Consider the following 27,282-nt stretch of genomic DNA (forward strand, 5'->3'; position numbering starts at 1 on the left):
TAATGCTCCCATACAGTATAATGTCCCCATACAGTATAATGTCCCCATACAGTATAATGCCCCCATACAGTATAATGCCCCCATACCGTATAATGCCTCCATACAGTATAATGTCCCCATACAGTATAATGCCCCCATACAGTATAATGTCCCCATACAGTGTAATGTCCCCATACAGTATAATGCCCCCATACAGTATAATGCCCCATACAGTATAATGCCCCCATACAGTATAATGCTCCATACAGTATAATGCCCCTATACAGTATAATGTCCCCATACAGTATAATGCCTCCATACAGTATAATGTCCCCATACAGTATAATGCCCCCATACAGTATAATGCCCCCATAGCTGCCACCATACAGTATAATGTCCCCATACAGTATAATGCCCCATACAGTATAATGTCCCCATACAGTATAATGTCCCCATACAGTATAATGCCACATACAGTATAATGCCTCCATACAGTATAATGCCCCCATAGCTGCCCCCATACAGTATAATGTCCCCATACAGTATAATGTCCCCATACAGTATAATGCCCCATACAGTATAATGCCCCATACAGTATAATGTCCCCATACAGTATAATGCCCCCATACAGTATAATGCCTCCATACAGTATAATGCCCCATACAGTATAATGCCCCATACAGTATAATGTCCCCATACAGTATAATGCCCCATACAGTATAATGCCCCATACAGTATAATGCCCCATACAGTATAATGCCCCCATACAGTATAATGCCCCCATACAGTATAATGCCCCCTACAGTATAATGCCCCCATACAGTATAATACCCCATACAGTATAATGTCCCCATACAGTATAATGCCCCCATACAGTATAATGTCCCCATACAGTATAATGCCCCCATACAGTATAATGCCCCCATACAGTATAATGCCCCCATACAGTATAATACCCCATACAGTATAATGCCCCCATACAGTATAATGCCCCCATACAGTATAATGCCCCCATACAGTATAATACCCCATACAGTATAATGTCCCCATACAGTATAATGCCCCCATACAGTATAATGTCCCCATACAGTATAATGCCCCCATACAGTATAATGCCCCCATACAGTATAATGCCCCCATACAGTATAATACCCCATACAGTATAATGCCCCCATACAGTATAATGCCCCCTACAGTATAATGCCCCCATACAGTATAATACCCCATACAGTATAATGTCCCCATACAGTATAATGCCCCCATACAGTATAATGTCCCCATACAGTATAATGCCCCCATACAGTATAATGCCCCCATACAGTATAATGCCCCCATACAGTATAATACCCCATACAGTATAATGCCCCATACAGTATAATGCCACCATACAGTATAATGCCCCATACAGTATAATGCCCCATACAGTATAATGCCCCCATACAGTATAACGCCCCCATACAGTATAATGCCCCCATACAGTATAATGCCCCCATACAGTATAATACCCCATACAGTATAATGTCCCCATACAGTATAATGCCCCCATACAGTATAATGTCCCCATACAGTATAATGCCTCCATACAGTATAATGTCCCCATACAGTATAATTTCCCCATACAGTATAATACCCCCATACAGTATAATGCCCCCATACAGTATAACGCCCCCATACAGTATAATGCCCCCATACAGTATAATACCCCATACAGTATAATGTCCCCATACAGTATAATGCCCCCATACAGTATAATGTCCCCATACAGTATAATGCCTCCATACAGTATAATGTCCCCATACAGTATAATTTCCCCATACAGTATAATGCCCCATACAGTATAATACCCCCATACAGTATAATGCCCCCATACAGTATAATGCCCCCATACAGTATAATGTCCCCCATACAGTATAATGCCCCCATACAGTATAATGCCCGCATACAGTATAATGCTCCATACAGTATAATGCCCCCATACAGTATAATGCCCCCATACAGTATAATGCCCCATACAGTATAATGTCCCCATACAGTATAATGTCCCATACAGTATAATGCCCCATACAGTATAATGTCCCCATACAGTATAATGTCCCCATACAGTATAATGTCCCCATACAGTATAATGTCCGCATACAGTATAATGTCCCCATACAGTATAATGTCCGCATACAGTATAATGCCCCCATACAGTATAATGCCCCATACAGTATAATGCTCCCATACAGTATAATGCCCCCATACAGTATAATGCCCCCATACCGTATAATGTCCCCATACAGTATAATGCCCCCATACAGTATAATGCCCCCATACAGTATAATACCCCCATACCGTATAATGTCCCCATACAGTATAATGTCCCATACAGTATAATGCCCCCATACAGTATAATGTCCCATACAGTATAATGCCCCCATACAGTATAATGCCCCCATACAGTATAATGCCCCATACAGTGTAATGCCCCCATACAGTGTAATGCCCCCATACAGTATAATGCCCCCATACAGTATAATTCCCCCATACAGTATAATGCCCCCATACAGTATAATGTCCCCATACAGTATAATGCCCCCATACAGTATAATGCCCCCATACAGTATAATGCCCCCATACAGTATAATGTCCCCATACAGTATAATGTCCCCATACAGTATAATGCCCATACAGTATAATGTCCCCATACAGTATAATGCCCCATACAGTATAATGCCCCCATACAGTATAATGCCCCATACAGTATAATGTCTCCATACAGTATAATGCCCCCATACAGTATAATGCCCCCATACAGTATAATGTCCCATACAGTATAATGCCCCCATACAGTATAATGTCCCATACAGTATAATGCCCCCATACAGTATAATGCCCCCATACAGTATAATGCCCCATACAGTGTAATGCCCCCATACAGTGTAATGCCCCCATACAGTATAATGCCCCCATACAGTATAATGTCCCCATACAGTATAATGTCCCCATACAGTATAATGCCCCCATACAGTATAATGCCCCCATACAGTATAATGTCCCCATACGGTATAATGTCCCCATACGGTATAATGCCCATACAGTATAATGTCCCCATACGGTATAATGCCCCATACAGTATAATGCCCCCATACAGTATAATGCCCCATACAGTATAATGCCTCCATACAGTATAATGCCCCCATACAGTATAATGCCCCCATACAGTATAATGTCCCCATACAGTATAATGCTCCATACAGTATAATGCCTCCATACAGTATAATGCCTCCATACAGTATAATGTCCCCATACAGTATAATGACCCCATACAGTATAATGTCCCCATACAGTATAATGCCCCCATACAGTATAATGCCCCCATACAGTATAATGTCCCCATACAGTATAATGCCCCCATACAGTATAATGTCCCCATACAGTATAATGTCCCCATACAGTATAATGCTCCCATACAGTATAATGCCCCCATACAGTATAATGTCCCCATACAGTATAATTTCCCCATACAGTGTAATGCCCCCATACAGTATAATGTCCCCATACAGTATAATGCTCCCATACAGTATAATGCCCCCATACAGTATAATGTCCCCATACAGTATAATGTCCCCATACAGTGTAATGCTCCCATACAGTGTAATGCCCCCATACAGTATAATGCCCCCATACAGTATAATTCCCCTATACAGTATAATGCCCCCATACAGTATAATGTCCCCATACAGTATAATGCCCCCATACAGTATAATGCCCCCATACAGTATAATGCCCCCATACAGTATAATGTCCCCATACAGTATAATGCCCATACAGTATAATGTCCCCATACAGTATAATGCCCCATACAGTATAATGCCCCCATACAGTATAATGCCCCATACAGTATAATGTCTCCATACAGTATAATGCCCCCATACAGTATAATGCCCCCATACAGTATAATGTCCCATACAGTATAATGCCCCCATACAGTATAATGTCCCATACAGTATAATGCCCCCATACAGTATAATGCCCCCATACAGTATAATGCCCCATACAGTGTAATGCCCCCATACAGTGTAATGCCCCCATACAGTATAATGCCCCCATACAGTATAATTCCCCTATACAGTATAATGCCCCCATACAGTATAATGTCCCCATACAGTATAATGCCCCCATACAGTATAATGCCCCCATACAGTATAATGCCCCCATACAGTATAATGCCCCCATACAGTATAATGTCCCCATACAGTATAATGTCCCCATGCAGTATAATGCCCATACAGTATAATGTCCCCATACAGTATAATGCCCCATACAGTATAATGCCCCCATACAGTATAATGCCCCATACAGTATAATGCCTCCATACAGTATAATGCCCCCATACAGTATAATGCCCCCATACAGTATAATGTCCCCATACAGTATAATGCTCCATACAGTATAATGCCTCCATACAGTATAATGTCCCCATACAGTATAATGACCCCATACAGTATAATGTCCCCATACAGTATAATGCCCCCATACAGTATAATGCCCCCATACAGTATAATGTCCCCATACAGTATAATGCCCCCATACAGTATAATGCCCCCATACAGTCTAATGTCCCCATACAGTATAATGTCCCCATACAGTATAATGTCCCCATACAGTATAATGCTCCCATACAGTATAATGCCCCCATACAGTATAATGTCCCCATACAGTATAATGTCCCCATACAGTATAATGCTCCCATACAGTATAATGCCCCCATACAGTATAATGTCCCCATACAGTATAATGCCCCATACAGTATAATGTCTCCATACAGTATAATGCCCCATACAGTATAATGCCCCATACAGTATAATGCCCCATACAGTATAATGTCCCCATACAGTATAATGCCCCCATACAGTATAATGTCCCCATACAGTATAATACCCCCATACAGTATAATGTCCCCATACAGTATAATGTCCCCATACAGTATAATGTCCCCATACAGTATAATATCCCATACAGTATATTGCCCCCATACATTATAATGTCCCCATACAGTATAATGCCCCCATACAGTATAATGTCACCATACAGTATAATGCCTCCATACAGTATAATGCCCCCATACAGTATAATGCGCCATACAGTATAATGCCACCATACAGTATAATGTCCCCATACAGTATAATGCCCCCATACAGTATAATGTCCCCATACAGTATAATGTCCCCGTACAGTATAATGTCCCCATACAGTATAATGCCCCCTTACAGTATAATGCCCCCATACAGTATAATGCCCCCATACAGTATAATGTCCCCATACAGTATAATGCCCCCATACAGTATAATGCCTCCATACAGTATAATGCCCCCATACAGTATAATGTCCCCATACAGTATAATGTCCCCATACAGTATAATGTCCCATACAGTATAATGTCCCCATACAGTATAATGCCCCATACAGTATAATGTCCCCATACAGTATAATGCCCCCATACAGTATAATGTCCCCATACAGTATAATGCCCCCATACAGTATAATGTCCCCATACAGTATAATGTCCCCATACAGTATAATGCCCCCATACAGTATAATGTCCCCATACAGTATAATGCCCCCTTACAGTATAATGCCCCCATACAGTATAATGCCCCCATACAGTATAATGTCCCCATACAGTATAATGCCCCATACAGTATAATGCCTCCATACAGTATAATGTCCCCATACAGTATAATGCCCCCATACAGTATAATGCCCCCATACAGTATAATGCCCCCATACAGTATAATGCCCCATACAGTATAATGCCCCCATACAGTATAATGCCCCCATACAGTATAATGTCCCCATACAGTATAATGTCCCCATACAGTATAATGCCACATACAGTATAATGCCCCATACAGTATAATGCCACCATACAGTATAATGCCCCATACAGTATAATGCCACCATACAGTATAATGCCCCCATACAGTATAATGCCTCCATACAGTATAATGTCCCCATACAGTATAATGCCACCATACAGTATAATGTCCCCATACAGTATAATGCCCCCATACAGTATAATGCCCCCATATAGTATAATGCCCCATACAGTATAATGCTCCCATACAGTATAATGCCCCATACAGTATAATGCCCCATACAGTATAATGCCTCCATACAGTATAATGTCTCCATACAGTATAATGTCCCCATACAGTATAATGCCACCATACAGTATAATGCCCCCATACAGTATAATGCCTCCATACAGTATAATAACCCCATACAGTATAATGTCCCCATACAGTATAATGTCCCCATACAGTATAATGCCCCCATACAGTATAATGCCCCATACAGTATAATGCCACCATACAGTATAATGCCTCCATACAGTATAATGTCCCCATACAGTATAATGCCCCATACAGTATAATGCCCCATACAGTATAATGCCCTCATACAGTATAATGCCCCCCATACAGTATAATGTCCCATACAGTATAATGTCCCCATACAGTATAATGCCTCCATACAGTATAATGCCCCATACAGTATAATGTCCCCATACAGTATAATGTCCCTATACAGTATAATGCCCCCATACAGTATAATGCCCCCATACAGTATAATGCCCCATACAGTATAATGCCTCCATACAGTATAATGTCTCCATACAGTATAATGCCCCCATACAGTATAATGTCACCATACAGTATAACGCCTCCATACAGTATAACGCCCCCATACAGTATAATGCCCCCATACAGTATAACGCCCCCATACAGTATAATGCCCCCATACAGTATAATGTCCCCATACAGTATAATGCCCCATACAGTATAATGCCCCATACAGTATAATGCCTCCATACAGTATAATGTCTCCATACAGTATAATGCCCCCATACAGTATAACGCCACCATACAGTATAACGCCACCATACAGTATAACGCCACCATACAGTATAACGCCTCCATACAGTATAACGCCCCCATACAGTATAACGCCCCCATACAGTATAACGCCCCATACAGTATAACGCCCCCATACAGTATAACGCCCCCATACAGTATAACGTCCCCATACAGTATAATGTCCCCATACAGTATAATGTCCCCATACAGTATAATACCCCCATACAGTATAATGCCCCATACAGTATAATGCCCCATACAGTATAATGGCCCATACAGTATAATGCCCCCATACAGTATAATGTCCCCATACAGTATAATGCCCGCATACAGTATAATTCCCCCATACAGTATAATGCCCCCATACAGTATAATGTCCCCATACAGTATAATGTCCCCATACAGTATAATGCCCCCATACAGTATAATGCCCCATACAGTATAATGCCCCCATACAGTATAATGTCCCATACAGTATAATGTCCCCATACAGTATAATGTCCCCATACAGTATAATGCCCCCATACAGTATAATGCCCCCATACAGTATAATGTCCCCATACAGTATAATGCCCCATACAGTATAATGCCCCCATACAGTATAATGCCCCCATACAGTATAATGCCCCCATACAGTATAATGCCTCCATACAGTATAATGCCCCCATACAGTATAATGCCCCATACAGTATAATGGCCCATACAGTATAATGCCCCCATACAGTATAATGCCCCCATACAGTATAATGCCCCCATACAGTATAATTCCCCCATACAGTATAATGCCCCCATACAGTATAATGTCCCCATACAGTATAATGTCCCCATACAGTATAATGCCCCCATACAGTATAATGCCCCATACAGTATAATGCCCCCATACAGTATAATGTCCCCATACAGTATAATGTCCCCATACAGTATAATGCCCCCATACAGTATAATGCCCCCATACAGTATAATGTCCCCATACAGTATAATGTCCCCATACAGTATAATGCCCCCATACAGTATAATGCCCCCATACAGTATAATGCCCCCATACAGTATAATGACCCCATACATTATAATGTCCCCATACAGTATAATGCCCCCATACAGTATAATGCCCCATACAGTATAATGCCCCATACAGTATAATGCCCCCATACCGTATAATGTCTCCATACCGTATAATGCCCCATACGGTATAATGCCCCCATACGGTATAATGCCCCCATACGGTATAATGCCCCCATACGGTATAATGTCCCATACGGTATAATGCACCTATACAGTATAATGCCCCCATACAGTATAATGCCTCCATACAGTATAATGTCCCCATACAGTATAATGCCCCCCATACAGTATAATGCCCCCATACAGTATAATGCCCCCATACAGTATAATGCCCCCATACAGTATAATGCCCCCATACAGTATAATGTCCCCATACAGTATAATGCCCCATACAGTATAATGCCCCTGCAGTATAATGCCCCCATACAGTATAATGTCCCCATACAGTATAATGTCCCATACAGTATAATGCTCCCATACAGTATAATGCCCCCATACAGTATAATGCCTCCATACAGTATAATGCCCCCATACAGTATAATGCACCCATACAGTATAATGCCTCCATACAGTATAATGCCCCCATACAGTATAATGTCCCCATACAGTATAATGCCTCCATACAGTATAATGCCCCCATACAGTATAATGCCCCCATACAGTATAATGCTCCCATACAGTATAATGCCCCCATACAGTGTAATGCCCCATACAGTATAATGCCCCCATACAGTATAATGCCCCCATACAGTATAATGCCCCCATTCAGTATAATGTCCCCATACAGTATAATGCCCCATACAGTATAATGCCTCCATACAGTATAATGCTCCCATACAGTATAATGCCACCATACAGTATAATGTCCCCATACAGTATAATGCCCCCATACAGTATAATGCCCCATACAGTATAATGTCCCCATACAGTATAATGCCCCATACAGTATAATGTCCCCATAGCTGCCCCCATACAGTATAATGCCCCCATACAGTATAATGTCCCCATAGCTGCCCCCATACAGTATAATGCCCCATACAGTATAATGCCCCATACAGTATAATGCCCCTATAGCTACCACCATACAGTGTAATGCCCTATTGCTGCCCCAAATACTATGATTCCCCATAGCTGAGCCCATACAGTATAATGCCCATACAGTATAATGCCCCCATACAGTATAATGTCCCCATACAGTATAATGCCCCCATACCGTATAATGCCCCCATACCGTATAATGCCCCCATACCGTATAATGCCCCCATACCGTATAATACCCCCATACAGTATAATGCCTCCATACAGTATAATGCCCCTATACAGTATAATGCCCCCATACAGTATAATGCCCCCATACAGTATAATGCCCCCATACAGTATAATGCCCCCATACAGTATAATGTCCCCATATAGTATAATGTCCCCATATAGTATAATGCCCCCATACAGTATAATGCCCCCATACAGTATAATGCCTCCATACAGTATAATGCCCCATACAGTATAATGTCCCCCATACAGTATAATGCCCCCATACAGTATAATGCCCCATACAGTATAATGCCCCCATACAGTATAATGTCCTTATACAGTATAATGCCCCCATACAGAATAATGTCCCCATACAGTATAGTGCCCCATACAGTATAATGCCCCCATACAGTATAATGTCCCCATACAGTATAATCACCCCATACAGTATAATGCCCCCATTCTGTATAATGCCCCTATAGCTGCCCCCATAAAGTATAATGCCCTATAGCTGCCCCCATTCAGTATAATGCCCCTATAGCTGCCCCCATAAAGTATAATGCCCCCATACATTATAATGCCCCCCATAGCTGCACCATACAGTATAATGCCCTATAGCTGCCCCCATTCAGTATAATACCTCCATAGCTGCCCCATACAGTATAATGTCACCATACAGTATAATGCCCCCTTAGGTGCCCCTAGTACCAGTGCCCATGTAGATCGTTCCACACTCCCTGTAGATAGTGCTAGCCCTCTGTAGCCATCGGGACTCCCTCAAGGGGCGGAATCCCTGGCCCGAGCATCGGCCGCGCTGTGGCGGGTAATCTGCTCCAGGAGGAGCCACTGATGTCCCCGTCCATATATGACAGTGACGTTAAGGACTTCCCCGGGCTCAACACTTAAAGAGGCTCTGTCACCACATTATAAGTGCCCTATATGATGTGATCGGCGCTGTAATGTAGATTACAGCAGTGTTTTTTATTTAGAAAAACGATCATTTTTGACGGAGTTATGACCTATTTTAGCTTTATGCTAATAAATTTCTCAATGGACAACTGGGCGTGTTTTACTATATGACCAAGTGGGCGTTGTGGAGTGAAGTGTATTACGCTGACCAATCAGTGACCAATCAGCGTCATACACTTCTCTCCATTCATTTACACAGCACTAGTGATATAGCTATATCGCTTTGTGCAGCCACATAAACACACTGTAACATTACTGCAGTGTCCTGACAATGAATATACATTACCTCCAGCCAGGACGGGATGTGTATTCAGAATCCTAACACTTCGCTAATACAATCCCGACACTACAGCACAGGAAGCGTAATCTCATTTGAAATGACAGTTTACAGCGTAATCTCGCGAGATTATGCTTCCTGTGCTGTAGTGTCGGGATTGTATTAGTGAAGTGTCAGGATTCTGAATACACATCACGTCCTGGCTGGAGGTAATGTATATTCACTGTCAGGACACTGCAGTAACGTTATAATGTGTTTATGTGGCTGCACATAGCGATATAGCTATATCACTATGTGCTGTGTAAATGAATGGAGAGAAGTGTATGACGTTGATTGGTCACTGATTGGTCACTGATTGGTCAGCATCATACAATCCTCTGTACAACGCCCACTTGGCCAAAAAGTAAAACACGCCCAGTTGTCCATTGAGAAACTCATGAGCATAAAGCTAATATAGGTCATAACTCCGTCAAAAATGATCGTTTTTCTAAATAAAAAACACTGCTGTAAGCTACATGACAGCGCCGATCACATCATATAGGGCACTTATAATGTGGTGACAGAGCCTCTTAAAAGTAGCGCTGTGTCTGGGGAGTCTTCTATACTAATGCTGAAGCAAGGAGCTGACGGTTCCCTTCTTCAGCATTGGCTTCAACTATATCTGCGTCCTGAGGATGCAGATATAGTTGATACCTGGAGTCTGGGACATACCACCGGCCACCCGGGATAGCGGGACACCACCCAAAAACTGTTACGGTCCCGCTGTATCTGGGACGGTTGGGAGGTACGGGTACATACAACTTATTCGCTGACTTTAATATATTTCTTGTTAATGTCGTTCACCGTGCGTTTTAATGGAATGTTCACACTTAGCGAATACGACACGCAAGGAAATCACCCCGAATATTCACCCCAAATGGTGGACGTATAATCCTCCCGAATATCTACTACAGAAATACAAGGCCGATCCTCACCTCTCTGAGCGTTACCATAGCAACACGTTCTTGCTCTTCTGGCTGTGTCCAGGTGACCCCTATAATGACATGTGACCTCTCCAGCCTGTGATTGGCTGCAGGGGTCACATGACACCTTCTTTTTTATATATGTGTAACCTGCAGCGTTGCTGTGAACACGCGGTGGAGCCGCAGAGGATTCTGGGAACAATGGCGTTTGTTGCGGAACTTGACTTTCCCATTGAACTTAATGGGGAAATTCTGCAACAAATGCGCAGCGAATCTGCGGTATAAATCCGATATCCTGCGTGTCTATAATCCGCACCGCAGGTTAACCCCTTCACCACCAGGCCAGCTTCTGTTTTCATTTTCCCCTCTCCGTCTTCTCAGATCTATAACTTTTGTGTTTTTCTATCAGTGCCGCGGTGTGAGGATTAGATTCTGCGGGACGAGTTGTAGATTTTCAGGATGTCATATAAATAAAGTATCACATAATGTCACTGCAACTGCAAAACTTCTATGTGAGGGAAATGGGAATATCTGTGATTCCTCCAATGTATTTTTGTGGTAAAAATGTCCTGATAACTTTATTCTTCCGTCAATACGATTACGGAGATAGCAAATTTCTATAGTTTTTCATGATGTGCGACATTTACAAAGAAAAACAAATTCTTAGAGCCAGAACATTTTTTATTTTTCCGTCGATGGAACGGAGTGGGGGATTGTTGTTTTTTGTGGGACAAGCTGTACCACGTCTTGTGAGATGTCCGCAATGTCTCCGCAGTATCCGCCATGTGTCTGGTTGTCAGGAGTCAGGTCTTCATTGTCTGGGGGGAAATGTCTTCATTTTACTCTTCTCACCTGAAATATATGTCGCAAATGTCTGATATATGGGGGTCCCAACTCTATGTGGAGAACGGGGGTCCCCCGACCCGCCTGGTGAGGTGATGACTACATCCAGGTGGAGAATGAATGGAGAGGTGACCACACATGTGCACGACTCTCTCCATTCACTTGTATAGGAGGTCCAGAAACAGCCGAGCACGGCCAGAGGTGGAGCCGCATCTATCAGACATTTCTGGCATATCCTGGGGAGAAATGTCCGTGTTGGGAATACCCCTTTATTCCATGTGGTGACGGCTCTGAGAAGATGTTTCTCTCAATGATGAATAAGTGAGGTTCTGTATGTCACACATGATGTTGTCCCCTGTATGATCTCCATCTTCTCCTTTCTTCATAAAGACGTCTGCAGTACTAGATCCTCCAGTTTTCCCATCTTCTCCTCCACAACCTTCCTTCTCCTGAATGACCCACCAAGGATGGACAAGGACAGGAATGAGATGAGCAGAAGAATATTAGACTTCACCTTGGAGATCATCTACCTGTTGAGCGGAGAGGTAAACTTTTCTACATTATAGAACAAGTCACACATAGGGAAGGGACAATACATAATAGGAAGTAATAGGAAGAATCCAGTGTCCTGTATAACAGCGTCCAGACCTTCCAAGTGACGTCAAGAAGCCACCAGCAGAAAAGCTGAAGATCAGCCACCAATATGGTCAGTTATGTGTCATGTCACCAATGCAGCAATAGTAATGTTGTAGAGCAATGAGAATGACAAGGAACCAGGAGGATCAGGATGACCTCTATATAGAAACATGGAAGATGACGGCAGGAGGAGAGCACATGGTCCATCTAGTCCCCCCAATATTATTTCCTTTTTAGTTTTGGCTCTATTTTCTCAATGTCTTTTTGTAGGTGAGGTCTCCAGTATTACAGATGTGGGGTCACTAGAGCTCTATACAGCGGGGTCACAATCTCCCTCTCTCTACTGAGGGGGGAATACTGTGTTCAGTTCTCTAAGTGTCTCTCTCCATACACAGGAGTACACAATAGTGAAGAAGACATCGGGTGACTGTACGACTCCCGTCATCCATGAGTCAGGAGGATGGAGCAGTAGTCCCATCACAGAGCCTCCCCCTCACTCCCGGATACATGAGAAGAAGATCTTAGAACTGATCTACAAGATGACTGAGCTGCTGACTGGAGAGGTGACACTGCTGGGAATGCTGGGAAATTCTGGAGGTGTCTGGGTGATGACTGTATCATTGTGTGTGTCAGGTTCCTATAAGGTGTCAGGATGTCGCTGTCTATTTCTCCATGGAGGAGTGGGAGTATCTAGAAGGACACAAGGATCTGTATGAGGTGGTCATGATGGAGAACTACCGGCCGCACACTTCACAAGGTGAGAAGAGACAGATATGTATATATATATATTGGCATTACTGTGGGCATTGGTGGCCATATTGAGAACACTTGCTGTAAATCTGTGATGTGGGGGCCACTACTTTACACATCTGTGCACATTTGTTTGGAGGGTAATTCATGTGTGGAACAAGAAAATCATGGGAGCCTCCTTGTAATATTTGTCCCACCACAGACCACGTGGCTTGTAGTACATCATTTCTGCTGATCTCTGGTTGGGGGAGGTGGTGTTAGGGTGAGTCCACACGTTGCGTCAATACCGCAGATTTTCCACAACGGAATTGGTTGTGGAAAATCCGCAGCATAATACAGTAGCGACAAAGCAGATAAGATGAAACAAATCACATCCACACGCTGCGTAAATAGTGAGTGTAAGAACCGGTCAGAAATTGACCTGCGGTGCAGAGTTTTATTCTGCAGCACGTCAATTGTATTTATGTAAACGCTGCTTATCTCTTGCGGGTTTTCCCCATTGAATTCAATGGGGAGGTAAAACCCACAACAATTAGAAGTTGTAGCTTTTATTGTGGCGGAATCACGGCCGCAAAAACGCAACTCAGAAAAAAATAAAATAAAAAATAATATATATATATACTTACCCAGAAGTCTGTGATCTTCCTCCATGCCGGCCTCCTGGGATGAAGTTTCAACCCTTGTGACCGCTGCAGCTGCGGTCACTATACCTCCCAACTGTCACGTATCACAAAGAGGGACAACCAATGCGGAACACGTAGCGGCAATTATTTTTTCTTTTAATCCACGCCTCTAATCCCGCCCATAAACATCCGGTTCAGCCCACACATCATGCTCCCATAGTGCCTCCCACACTTTATAATGCCAAATAGCTGCCATCATATAGTATAATGCCCCCATAGATGCACCCATACAGTATAATACACACACAAATGCCCCCATACAGTATAATCCCCACACAGATGTCCCCATAGCTGCCCCATGCAGCATAATGCCCCCATAGCTGCCCCATACAGTATAATACCCCGTAGGCACCCCTAGTGTCAGTGCCCACATATAAAGTGCCAGTGCCCTTGTGGGTAGTGCCGCGGTGCCCATGTTGACAGTGCCACACCCCCTTGAAGATAAGCACCACCCCCTGTAGAGACTCCCTTTAGGAGCGGAATCCCCAGCCAGAGCATAGGCCGGTGATTCCGTTCCTAGAGGGAAGCCCTGATGTCACTGTCCATATATGGACAGTGACGTCAGTGGCTACTCCTTGAGCGGAATCCTTGTTGATTGGGGACTCTGGTTGGGGATTCCGCTCCAGGAGGAGCCCCTGACGTCAATGTTCATATATGGATAGCGACCTCAGGGGTTTCCTCTAGGAGCGGAATCCCCGGCCAGATCATCAGCAACGGGGATTCCGCTCAAGGAGTAGCCACTGATAGCGTCACTGTCCATATATGGACAGTGACATCAAGGGCTTACCCGAGCACAGCACTTAAAGAGGCTCTGTCACCAGATTTTGCAACCCCTATCTGCTATTGCAGCAGATCGGCGCTGCAATGTAGATTACAGTAACGTTTTTATTTTTTAAAAACGAGCATTTTTGGCCAAGTTATGACCATTTTTGTAGTTATGCAAATGAGGCTTGCAAAAGTCCAAGTGGGTGTGTTTAAAAGTAAAAGTCCAAGTGGGCGTGTATTATGTGCGTACATCGGGGCGTTTTTAATACTTTCACTAGCTGGGCGCTCTGAAGAGAAGTAACATCCTCTTCTCTTCAGAACGCCCAGCTTCTGACAGTGCAGATCTGTGAGGTCACTCACAGGTCCTGCATCGTGACGGCCACATCGGCACCAGAGGCTACAGTTGATTCTTCAGCAGCATCGGCGTTTGCAGGTAAGTCGATGTAGCTACTTACCTGCAAACGCTGATGCTGCTGCAGAATCATCTGTAGCCTCTGGTGCCGATGTGGCCGTCACGATGCAGGACCTGTGAGTGACGTCACAGATCTGCACTGTCAGAAGCTGGGCGTTCTGAAGAGAAGAGGATGTTACTTTTCTTCAGAGCGCCCAGCTAGTGAAAGTATTAAAAACGCCCCGATGTACGCACATAATACACGCCCACTTGGACTTTTACTTTTAAACACACCCACTTGGACTTTTGCAAGCCTCATTTGCATAACTACAAAAATGGTCATAACTTGACCAAAAATGCTTGTTTTTTAAAAATAAAAACGTTACTGTAATCTACATTGCAGCGCCGATCTGCTGCAATAGCAGATAGGGGTTGCAAAATCTGGTGACAGAGCCTCTTTAAAGTAGCGCTGTGCCCGGGGAGTCCTCATGAGTGGAGGATCTCCCTCTTCTCCTCCGCTCTGAACTAATTGTGAAACAGGGAGCTGATGGTTCCCTGCATCAGAATTGGGTTCAACTGTATCTGCGTCCTGAGGAGGCAGTTGCATTTGACAGAGAGACATACCCCCCAGCCACTCTGAATCCGGGACGGTTGGGAGGTATAGGCCGGTCACATGAGATAAATCATCATACCAGGTGGCCGACCTGGATGACGTCAGAGGGCCGGCCTCCTGGGATGAGATTTCTTCCTATGTGACCGCCGCTGCAGCCTATCACATGCGTCATCCCAGGAGGTCGGCCTGCTAACAGGCCGGCTAAATTCTTAGCAGTTTTCCACAGCGGACATTCCGGGCGAAAAATTGCACCGGACTTCCAGGTGGCGACCGGGGCTGATACCAGATACCGCAGCCTGGTTCCAAATGATCCACGGCCTGGTACTTGTCCGCGGCCCAGTGGTTGGAGATCACTGCCCTAGGGGACTTGAACCAGCGATCAAGTCAAGTTGGATCGCTTGCACTATATACTGCATATGGGAGCACAAAGGTGGTCGAACAAACAGGCTGCCATAACAAACATCGGCCCCCCCGCCATCGCGTCACAGCCGATAAGATGTTAGAAGGGGTCGTCACCCCTCTTTCTAACAATTTAAATGCCGCGGTCACTATTGTCCGTGGTATTAAATGGGTTAAACGAGCGGGATCGAGCTCGATCCTGCCCGTTCTTGTGAAGTATCATACAGCACATACCAGCTTTGTATGGAGCGGGTTCAGCTTGTGAGCCCGCTCCTTACTTCCCCCTGTTACGGCTATGACGTAACTGAATGTCAGGAAAGGGGTTAAGGAACCGGGCAAGTCTGGGCAACTTCAGTCAGAGTTCAGGAGAACAGCAGCTTCCGATATGTCGCTCTGCTGACTCTGAGGATCACAATGTAAATACATAAAGAACGGCACTTTCTGCAACTCGAAATGTGAGAACTCTTTAAATTACTGCAATAAATAAAAACGTTAAAATTTACTTTCCCCAACACCAGTTATTAGAGGTTAAAAAACACCAGGGAGTGTAGAGAATGACGAGTGGATGTGGATTTATTATCTCCAAACTGACTATTTCTTCCACATTCACGTTTTACATTAGTGACGTCGTAAATTCACTGTGCAATCCAGACACACACACACACACACACACATGTGTATATATATATATATATATATATATATATATACTGTATATATACACACACACTGTACAATCCACTTCCACTGTGATATGTACACACACACACACACACACACACACACACACACACACTCATACAGTATATATATATTTTTATATATATATATATATATATATATGTATTTGTATTTTTTTTTCACTGTTCAGCCTTAGCATTAAAACCAGTTACAGGTGAAGTCAAGACATTGATGAGCTGGTTTACATTGGCGCCTGCCTGACGGGGGCGGGGAGGGGGCTTGTTATTAGGCAGCAAGTGATCAGTCAGTTGTTGATGTCGGAAGCAGAAAGATGGCCAAGTGTGAGGATCTGAGCTACTGTGACAAAGGCCAAATTGTGATGTCTAGACGACTGGGTCAGTGCATCTCCAAAATGGCTGGTCTTGTGGAGTGTTCCCGGTATGCAGTGGTTAGTACCTACAAAAATTTGTCCAATGAAGGACAACCAGTGAACCGGCAATAGTTATGGGTGCCCAAGACTCATTGTTCCGCATGAGGAGCGAAGACGAGTCCATATGGACCGATTGTGGCACGAATTGCTGAAGAAGTTACTGCTGGCTATGATCGAAAGCTGTCAGATAATGCAGTTCATCGCAGCTTATTGCAGTTGGGGCTAACATGACGACCCCTGTCCACCGCCAAGCGCGCCTACAATGGGCACATGCATCAGAACTGGACCATGGAGTAATAGAAGTTGGTCTGGTCTGATGGATCACGTTTTCTTTTACATCTATTGGACGGCTGGGTGCATGTGCATCGCTCACCTGGGGAAGAGAAAGCACTAGGATGGATTTAACCAAAAATTATTCCTTAAAAAAATCTACGACTCGCCCCACAAACAATAAGGCCTCAAATAACTATGTATATCTACAAATAGATTGGCCACTTTCACCGTTGTGTAGATGGGTATAAAAAGATTTATTAGGAAAGTACAACGCAATTTAAGGTTGATCTGAGCTCTTCCTAAGGTAAATTTTACCCGATGCTAGAGGCTTGCGGGTTGGAGCAGTGGTCACAAACCCTACCTGAATTCACAAATAAACTTATCCTAGTGTTGTGCCTGCTGCATAACTGATTCTGGTGAGCATTACTGTGAAGCCTTAAAAATAAAAAGTTATGGCTGATGGAATGTGAGGAGGCAAAAACAAAAAAATTATCTTGGTCCTTATGGCAAAAAATGACTCAGTGCTTAAAGGGGCAAATAAGCAGGTGACACCATGGGATTTGTTTGGCTAGCAGGGAATTCTTAAAAGAGATGCGTCCTGCCACTTTCAAGTGTGTACGTTGAATAGTATAACGGAGTAAAAATACGTCTTTCCCCTTCGATGCTATTGACTCTCATTTGCCTATCGGCCACATCAGGCCTGCGAACTATTAAAGGGAATGTGTTGATAGAATTGTTTTGTTTTTTTCAGTTAAAGAGTTAGTATATAAATGATTACACATTGTTTTAATTTTTTTAATTTTTTCACAAGTCAGGAAATATTATAAATTAGATTCTAATTTATAACTTTTCCATGTGCTGGTCACTAGAGTGAGCAATTCCCAAAATTGCAGCATTGGCAATGTGGTAAAGCAACCTCATTGCTTTATGCTGCAAATTTGGAGTAGACACACTCGCTCTAGTGTCCTCACACAATCCCCCCTCCTTTATCCTGGCTAGTGCCAGGAGAAAGGAGGGGGTTGAATGTTCAAACCTCCTACACTGTGTGCCGCCATTTTCTGAGCGAATGCACAGTGTAAGAGGATTAGATACAGTGGTAATCAGACAGTATAACACTAACATATACACACACATCACATACACAAACATAACTTACATGCTCCTGCCGCCTCAGCTCCTAGTCCTTGTGTCTGCGCTGCCTTGACCATATGACCGGAAGCCGCGACCGGAAGTCGTAATCTTACTGTCGGCCGCGGCTTCCGGTTCACAGGACACACGGAAGATCCGGCGGACATCCCATACCAGTGATATCTACGAACAGCGACAGTGATAAAGGCCGAGGTTCGGCCGAAACGTCTTTACCAAGTCGCTTACTACCTCAACTTTACCAACTTTTGTTGCAATAAAACTTAAATTTGTTTGCATCTGGATCTCTTGTGTACCTCTGTGTGTGCTGGGGTTATATATTTCCACATGAATATGGCGCCGGATGTCGCTCTACCAAAGACCTTCCTTTTGGTCTGTGTGGGAGCGGCGCATGTGCCGTTCCCACACAGACGGCGTACGCTATAGTGAATGGAATGGCTCCCGTTCGCATTCTCTATGGGGATATATGTGCCGTATTCCATCTCTGTATGTGTCGTTACTCAACACATACAGAGATGAAATAAAAAATGGAAGCCCCCAAAGAGAAGAAGAAAAAAGTAAAAAGTAGAACACAAATAAATAAAATTTATTTTAATGACATACTAAAAGCAATATTATATTAAAAAAAAATAATTTCATGACCCCTTCCCTTTAAGTGCTAGGACCCAAGCACAATTGGTGAGAACCCAAATACTATAATTTACGCTCTAAAAATAAGCATGTAATTGTAGAGAGAAGTGTCTGATATATAGACAGATATACAGTAGTCATGTATTCAGTCACTGTGTGTTTCGTACAGATGGATCCAGTAGGAGAAATCCACCAGAGAGATGTCCCAGTCCTCTGTATTCCCAGGACTGTCCAGAGGAAAATCGCAATGTCCAGGAGAATTATCAGGTAGATGAAGCTGAGCCCAATACCAAATCTATATAGGGGAGTGTGGAGCTTTTTGGTCCTGCGGTCATAGATGTGGTCATAGATTTTGGTGGTTTCTTATGTTGATCTGTTAGATTCTTTGAACTCTCTGCTGTATTGTACTGAATTGTTACGTATGTGAAATCAGGGGGAAGATCTGACTAATATTAAAGCGGAGAGAGAAGAAGAAGAGCGGGTGAGGGGCGATCAACCGTGTAAGAGTGAAGTGGAGGAGGAAATTCCAGGCGGTGTTACCACAGGTAGGTAATAATGAATTTAAAAAGTGACTTCAGAGGTTTCTTGCAGATTAACTATAGTTTAATTTTTTTTTCCCCATAAGTCAATAGTATATGTGAAGATAAGACACGTTGTAGTTTGTTTTACAGAAAAATGCTTTTTTTATTTTTTGTTCCGCTTATCAGACTCCTCATCTCACCACCCCCCCCCTGACTTCTGCTCTTAATTTTCTGATAAAATCCATACACAGAAGTATGTACACTAAGAGATCAGGTTACAGCTACTGCCCCTAGAATTCCATGGAGAGGGTGGAGGAAGGAGCTGCTGCAATAGAGAGAGAGAGTGAGAGACACACATAGATTCTGCTTCTAGTAATGCTATATCTCACCTCAGTGCTGGATTCACAGCTACACTGCTCAGTACTTCTGTTTTCCTCCATGCTGCTTATGCTTGTAGTAAGTGTTATATCACACCCAAGTGCTGGATTCTAAGATACATTTCTCAGTTCTGCTGTATAATGTCCCCCATGCTGCTTCTGAATGTTGGAGAGAGAGAGGAGCACGATCCTCTCTTCTCTCTGTGCCGTGTTTATGGGAGAGGACATAGCAGCTAGTCTCGGCCCACTCTGGAGCTGAATTTAGGGAATACTGACAATTAGAGAGAGAGCCTACAAATGGGGGAAACGGGTAAATAATGCAGGACACAAATCTTGTAATGGTTAAAAAAATAGTGTTATTCCTCATGTTCACACACACATGACAGCTAATTCAGAATACTCACCCAGAATAATAAGTACACTTTAGGGTAAGATTCCATCTTCGGTGCTTGTTACGCCGCTGATAGTGCTCAAGGCCTCAACACCAGACAATCGCAATCACATGGGTGAAGCATGCATCAACGCTGGCAGAAAAGGCACAAGTACTCACCAGTGGATAAGCGGAACTGAACACTAAAGGTAGTAGAAGATGGAGACGCATAAATGGAGTGGATGGCACATGAATAACATGAAAGTAGTTAACAGATGAATAGACAGTGGACAACAACTTGGCAGCAAACCAAACGCCCAGGAACAGCAAACAAACCAGGAGAACTACTGATCCAGGATACACATGAAACCCACTTTATAAAAACAAGATCTTTTAGAGGACCATCAGGTCTCACAGTACAAACAAACCAAACACATACAAGAACAACATCAACAACTGGAATCTGGAAAGTTCTGCACATGCCAGAAACAGTATAACCAGCGTCTGAGTAATCCAGGCCTGAAGTATTTATAGGCCCAAGAAAAGTACTCTGCCCGAATTAACCAGGCAAAGTTAAATGATGACCAAATCCAGACTCAGACAAAGGCATTGCCTAGCCACATCCACACACAGAGGTAACCAAAATCATTATATCAGCAGCAGTCTTCCTCCTAATAGTAACATTACCCCCCCCCCCACCTTTAAAGGAGGGTCCCCCTTAATCCTTGGTTTATCTGGATTGGCACCATGAAATGTTCTTATCAATCTATCAGCATGGATGTTTCTAGCCGTTCCCAGGACTTTTCCTCCAGGCCATTGCCCCACCAATCAGCAAGGTAATGGAGTTGTCTGCCACGCCACATTGATCATGAATCTTTTTGGACCACATACTCGGGCTGACCATGAAACAAAACAGGAGGAGGTCTACGGGTCGCGCTTCTGAGAGTAGACTCGGGTTTATAAAGATATCAATGAACGTCCTGAGTATTCTCATGCATTGTTGTAAATCCAACATAAAGGAAACTGGATTAATTTGTCTTAAAATCTTAAAAGGACCAATAAATCTAGACCCAACTTGCCACATAGTTGTCTTACATGGATATTTTTGATGGACAACCACACTCTATCTTCCACTTTGAACTTATGTGTTACTTGCGTTTACCACGAAGGGCAGCTGAGCCCAAACCCCATGAACCTTACTCCACACTGACTTCAACATCTTAATCCTCAGTCTCAGTAATGGAATGTGAAAACCCACGCTGCTGGTAAATGAAGACTGTCCATTGGTCTGTGGATGATAGGCGGCGGAGAAACTCAAATCAATACCTAAATTTGCACAAACTGTGAACACCTGTCAGATACAATATTTTCAGGAATGCCATGAAGTCCAACCACTTGTTGAACAAAGTGAGTAGCCAGCTTATCAGCAGAGGGCCAGCTAGACAAGGTTATAAAATGGGCCATTTTACTGAACCTGTCTACAACAACCCAAATGGTATCTCTCCCCCCCGGATCTGGGCAACTCGACAATAAAGTCCATGGATATGTGTGTCCATGGTTTCCTGGGAGTGGGCAAAGGTTTTAATCGGCTAAAAGGTAATGCTGTAGATGTCTTATTGCGAGCACAGAGGTCACATTCCCCTAACAAACCTTTCCACATCTCTCCTCATATCTGGCCACCAAACTGATCGAGACAAGGTCTTACACATCTTAGTGAAACCTGAATGACCCGCCAACTGACTGCCATGACGCTGTAAAAGAACAGCAGGTCTAAGGTTACTAGAAACTAGGGCTTGGCGAATTTGCCAAAAAATAAAATCTAGATTTTTTTCAACCCTATGGGCGATTTTTCGATTTGAATCTCAATTTTCTTACTACTATTAAATAAACTGAACTAAATACCAAGGGATAATTTAAAGAAACACTCCCATGAAAATTGTTATTGCTTTGCCCGTTTGTAATGGGTATCTCCGTGGGATCGGGGATAGGTAAGTATGTATGTTATTATTTTTCTATTTGGTCTGTACATATGGAGGCATTATACTGTGTATGCGAGGGAGGGGGCATTATAATGTGTATGGGAGAGAGGAGGGGAATTATACTGTGGGGGCAGCTATGACGCGCTAAAAGAACAGCAGGTCTAAGGTTACTAGGAACTAGGGCTTGGCGATTTTGCCAAAAAATAAAATCTCGATTTTTTTTTTTTCAACCCTATGGGCAATTTTCGATTTGAATCTCAATTTTCTTGTTACTATTAAATAAACTGAAAATAATACAAAGAGATAATTTAAAGAATAACTCCTATGAAAATTGGTATTGCTTTGCCCGTTTGTAATGGGTATCTTGTACACGTATATGATATTTATTTCCTCACCAAGCGTCCAGCTTTAAATACATAGGCTCCGTTCGGCTACCCCATGCGGTCACGTGATCTGTAAACTGACTGGTCGATTCACACTGCGTCTTATGTGTGGACCAGCAGCCAGTTTCTCTATGTAAGTCTCATAGAGAACTAAAACTCCCAACATGTCCATGCTGTTATTATGGGATATCAGAGGACATTACAGGGAGGGGTATAAGAGGAGTGGACTACAACTTCCAGCATGTCGCTGCTGCTATTACGGAATATCAGAGGACATTACAGGGGTGGGGTATACGAGGAGAGGACTAAAACTCCCAGCAAGTCCTGGCTGTTATTATGGGATATCAGAGGACATTAATATCACTATTTCTATTTTTGCAGATGACACCAAGCTATGTAAATTGCAAGCTTTCTTGGACACACTGAGTGTTTGGGCATCCAGTTGTCTAATGAGGTTTAATTTAGATAAATGTGAAGTTATGCATCTGTGTACCAACAACCTGCATGCATCATATGTCCTAGGGGGAGCTACACTGGGGGAGTCACTTGTTGAGAAGGATCTGGGTGTACTTATAGAACATAGACTAAATAACAGCATGCAATGTCAGTTAGCTGCGTCTAAGGCCAGAAAGATATTGTTGTGTATTGAAAGAGGCATGGACTCGCAGGACAGGGATATAATCTTACCACTTTTTATAAAGCATTAGTGCAGCCCAGGGGCATTGCTAGGGTCTCAAAAGATCAGGGGCACATATATTTACCCCCCCCCCCAAAAAAAAAACAAAAAACATTTTTACATACATATCGGAGATAACATATCTATAAGACTAAGGCTTCTATAGCTAAACCGCTGGATAGAATTGGATGCATTGTCTCAGCAGACCGTATCATACATGATAGGCTTAGATACAAGGCCCCAGCAGACAGTATCACACATGATAGGCTTAGATACAGGGCCCCAGCATAAAGTATCATACATGATAGACTTAGATACAGGGCTTCAACAGACAGTATTACACGTGATAGACTTCGATACAGGGCCCCAGCATACAGTATCATACATGATAGGCTTAGATACAGGGCCCCAGCAGACAGTATCACACATGATAGACTTCGGGCTCATTCAGACGAGCGTGATTCTCATCCGTGTGATGTGCATTGAAATAACGCACAGCACACGGACACGTTGACTTCAATGGGACTATTCACACATGCGTTAGTTTTCACACAGCTAGTGTCCGTTTCGTGAAACTCACTGGATATCCTATATTGACAGAAGAAAGTAAGGCAGCACTACCAAATTTGTGAAAAAAATTTGTGAAAAAAATTTATCCTTTTATTCCACGTGTGTGCGACGTTTCAGCTCAGTGTGAGCCTTTCTCACGCTCACACTGGACTGAAACGTCGCACACATGTGGAATAAAAGGATCATGTTTTTCACAAATTTGGTAGTGCTGCCTTACTTTCTTCTGTCTATATTGAAGAGTCATTGGACTGTGACCCAAGAGGCGTGCACCCAACTAAATTTTTTTGTCCAGTGCTGCTGATCTATACTTGTTGGATGTCCTATATTGGTGTATTTCACGCACCTAGCCGCCCATTGAAGTCAATGGGTGCATCCCTTTGCTGTCCGTGTTTCACTCATCAATTACACTGGAAAAAAAAGTGCTTGCGAGTGCGTGAAAAACGCATGCCACACGCGAAGCACACTGATGCAAAACGCAGCGCACACGGATAGATTTACGCATGTTTTTTGCACACATAAATCTGTCACGCTAGTTTGAATTTAGCCTTAGATACAGGCCCCAGCAGTAAGTATCCTTGTACTAACCCTCAGGGGCAAATTTGACATTTCTGAGGCCCAAGCAAAGTTATGTCTTGGGGCTCTAATCAAAGACACCTGTAGAGTGTTTCCCAAACAATGTCCCCTGTATATAGTGTCACAACCTCTTTTGTATATAGTGTCACAACCCCCTGTATATAGTGTCACAACACCCCTGTATATAGTGTCACAACCCAGCTGTATATAGTGTCACAACCACTGTATGGTTCCACACACAGTCCCTGTTCCATACATCACCCTTGTAGACAGTGCAATGCAGTCCCCTGTAGGTAGTCCCACATACGTACCTTGTCTCAGTAGACAGTATCATACATGATAGGCTTAGATACATAGCTCCAGCAGACAGTATCACACATGATAGGCTTAGATACATGGCCCAGCAGTCAGTATCACACATGATACTTAGATACAGGACCCCAGCAGTCCGTATCACACATGATAGGCTTAGATACATAGCTCCAGCAGACAGTATCACACATGATAGGCTTAGATACATGGCCCAGCAGTCAGTATCACACATGACACTTAGATACAGGGCCCCAGCAGTAAGTATACTTGTACTAACATATGTTTGCCACCGCAAAAAAAAGTGTGTGTGTGTGTATATGTATGTGTACGTGTATATGTATATGTATATATATATATATATATATATATGTATATATATAGTGTGTATGAGACCGCATATCTATAGCACTATGACCATATAGCTATGGTTAGGATTAGATACAGTGGCTCAGCAGACCTTATCACACATCATAGGATTAGATATAGGGCCCAGCTCGCTGACATTGCGGCTCCAGCGCTGGACCCCGGAAAGTTAAGAATAATAATTGTTTTGCTTTTTTATGTGTTTCTAATTTTTTGGGTGTATCTGTGTTTGTTTTACGGGTTCGGTCGTTGGACTACGTCGGATTCGAAGACTACTTCGATTACAGCTTTTTTTATTTTGAATATATTGGTTAATGAGGGTTTGTGTGTTTTTTTTTATTTTAATAAAATATTTTTTCTATGTCCTTGTATTTTCTTTTAAACTTTATTACTACCGCCTCGTACTATTAGGCTGGGAAAGGCCAGAAACTGTGCCCCCCACCCCCCCCCCCCCCCCCCCGGTAATGCTAGGCTTCTGCTGCTGTGTTGTATCTGGCTGGTTATGAAAAATGAGAGGGACCGCCCGACGTTTATTCCATTAAAAAAAATGATGAGGGTGTAAAGGATCTGCCAGGTCCAGCTTCGGGGTTAACTTCCAGAGGTAATCAGTCTTCACCTGAGTCTATCTCTCTGAGACTGACTCCAGCTTCCACCACTCAGGCTGGCAGGCTTAGGAGTGGGAGAGCCTATCGCAGCCTGGCCAGACTCCGCTAGCTCCCGCCCTCTGTCTATTTATACCTGCCTTTCCTGTTCCTCCTTGCTTGTGATTCTTTCCGTGTGGTTTCCTGGCCCAGCTACAGCTCCTAACAATTTGATCCTGCTCCATTCTGACCCTGGCTTTCTGACTACTCTTCTGCTCAGCGTTTGGTACCTCGTGCTCTCCTGGTTTGACTTGGCCCGTTCACCTCTCTGTTGCTCACGGTGTTGCTGTGGGCAACTGCCCCTTTCCCTTTGCTTTATATTCCCTTGTATGTTTGTCTCGTGCACTTACTAAGCGTAGGGACCGCCGCCCAGTTGTACCCCGTCGCCTAGGGCGGGTCGTTGCAAGTAGGCAGGGACAGAGTGGCGGGTAGATTAGGGCTCACTTGTCCGTTTCCCTACCCCTATTATTACAGTGGGTCCCTCCCATTTTTCATAACCAGTCAGATACAATACAGCAACAGCAGGCTAGCATTACCGGGGGGGAAGGGCCACTGTTTTTGGCCTTCCCAGCCTGATAATACCAGCCTGCGGCCGCCCCAGACCCCAACCGTCACTACAGATGGTCGGGTATTGGATCGTGCCCAGCTCTTCCTGGTACCCCTGGTGGTGGGGTGTACCGAGGTAATAATATAGGGTTATTGTTAGCATCTGCATGGGATAAAAATAAGCCCTGTCTTAGTAATGAACGCTGTCAATCAGCCAGAAGCTATTAATAAGGCGGTAGTAATAAAGTTTAAAAGAAAATACAAGGACTTTGAAAAAATATTTTATTGAAATAAAAAAAAAAAACCCACACACACAACCCTCATTAACCATT

General features: G+C 43.4%; 1 protein-coding gene across 2 annotated transcripts in view; it reads left to right on the forward strand.

The window, feature by feature from the left end:
• LOC142659939 (uncharacterized) overlaps positions 1-27,282 on the forward strand; it is a 47,865-nt gene that overhangs the window by 621 nt on the left and 19,962 nt on the right. For both annotated transcript variants that reach the window (XM_075836577.1, XM_075836639.1), the window contains exons 2-5: positions 12,633-12,787; positions 13,274-13,635; positions 19,809-19,906; positions 20,073-20,184. In XM_075836577.1, coding sequence (XP_075692692.1) covers positions 13,551-13,635; positions 19,809-19,906; positions 20,073-20,184 — 295 coding nt within the window. In that variant the 5' untranslated portion in view covers positions 12,633-12,787; positions 13,274-13,550. The remainder of the gene's footprint in view (positions 1-12,632; positions 12,788-13,273; positions 13,636-19,808; positions 19,907-20,072; positions 20,185-27,282) is intronic.

This window comes from Rhinoderma darwinii, chromosome 1, assembly GCF_050947455.1.
Source record: "Rhinoderma darwinii isolate aRhiDar2 chromosome 1, aRhiDar2.hap1, whole genome shotgun sequence".
Lineage (NCBI taxonomy): Eukaryota > Metazoa > Chordata > Amphibia > Anura > Rhinodermatidae > Rhinoderma > Rhinoderma darwinii.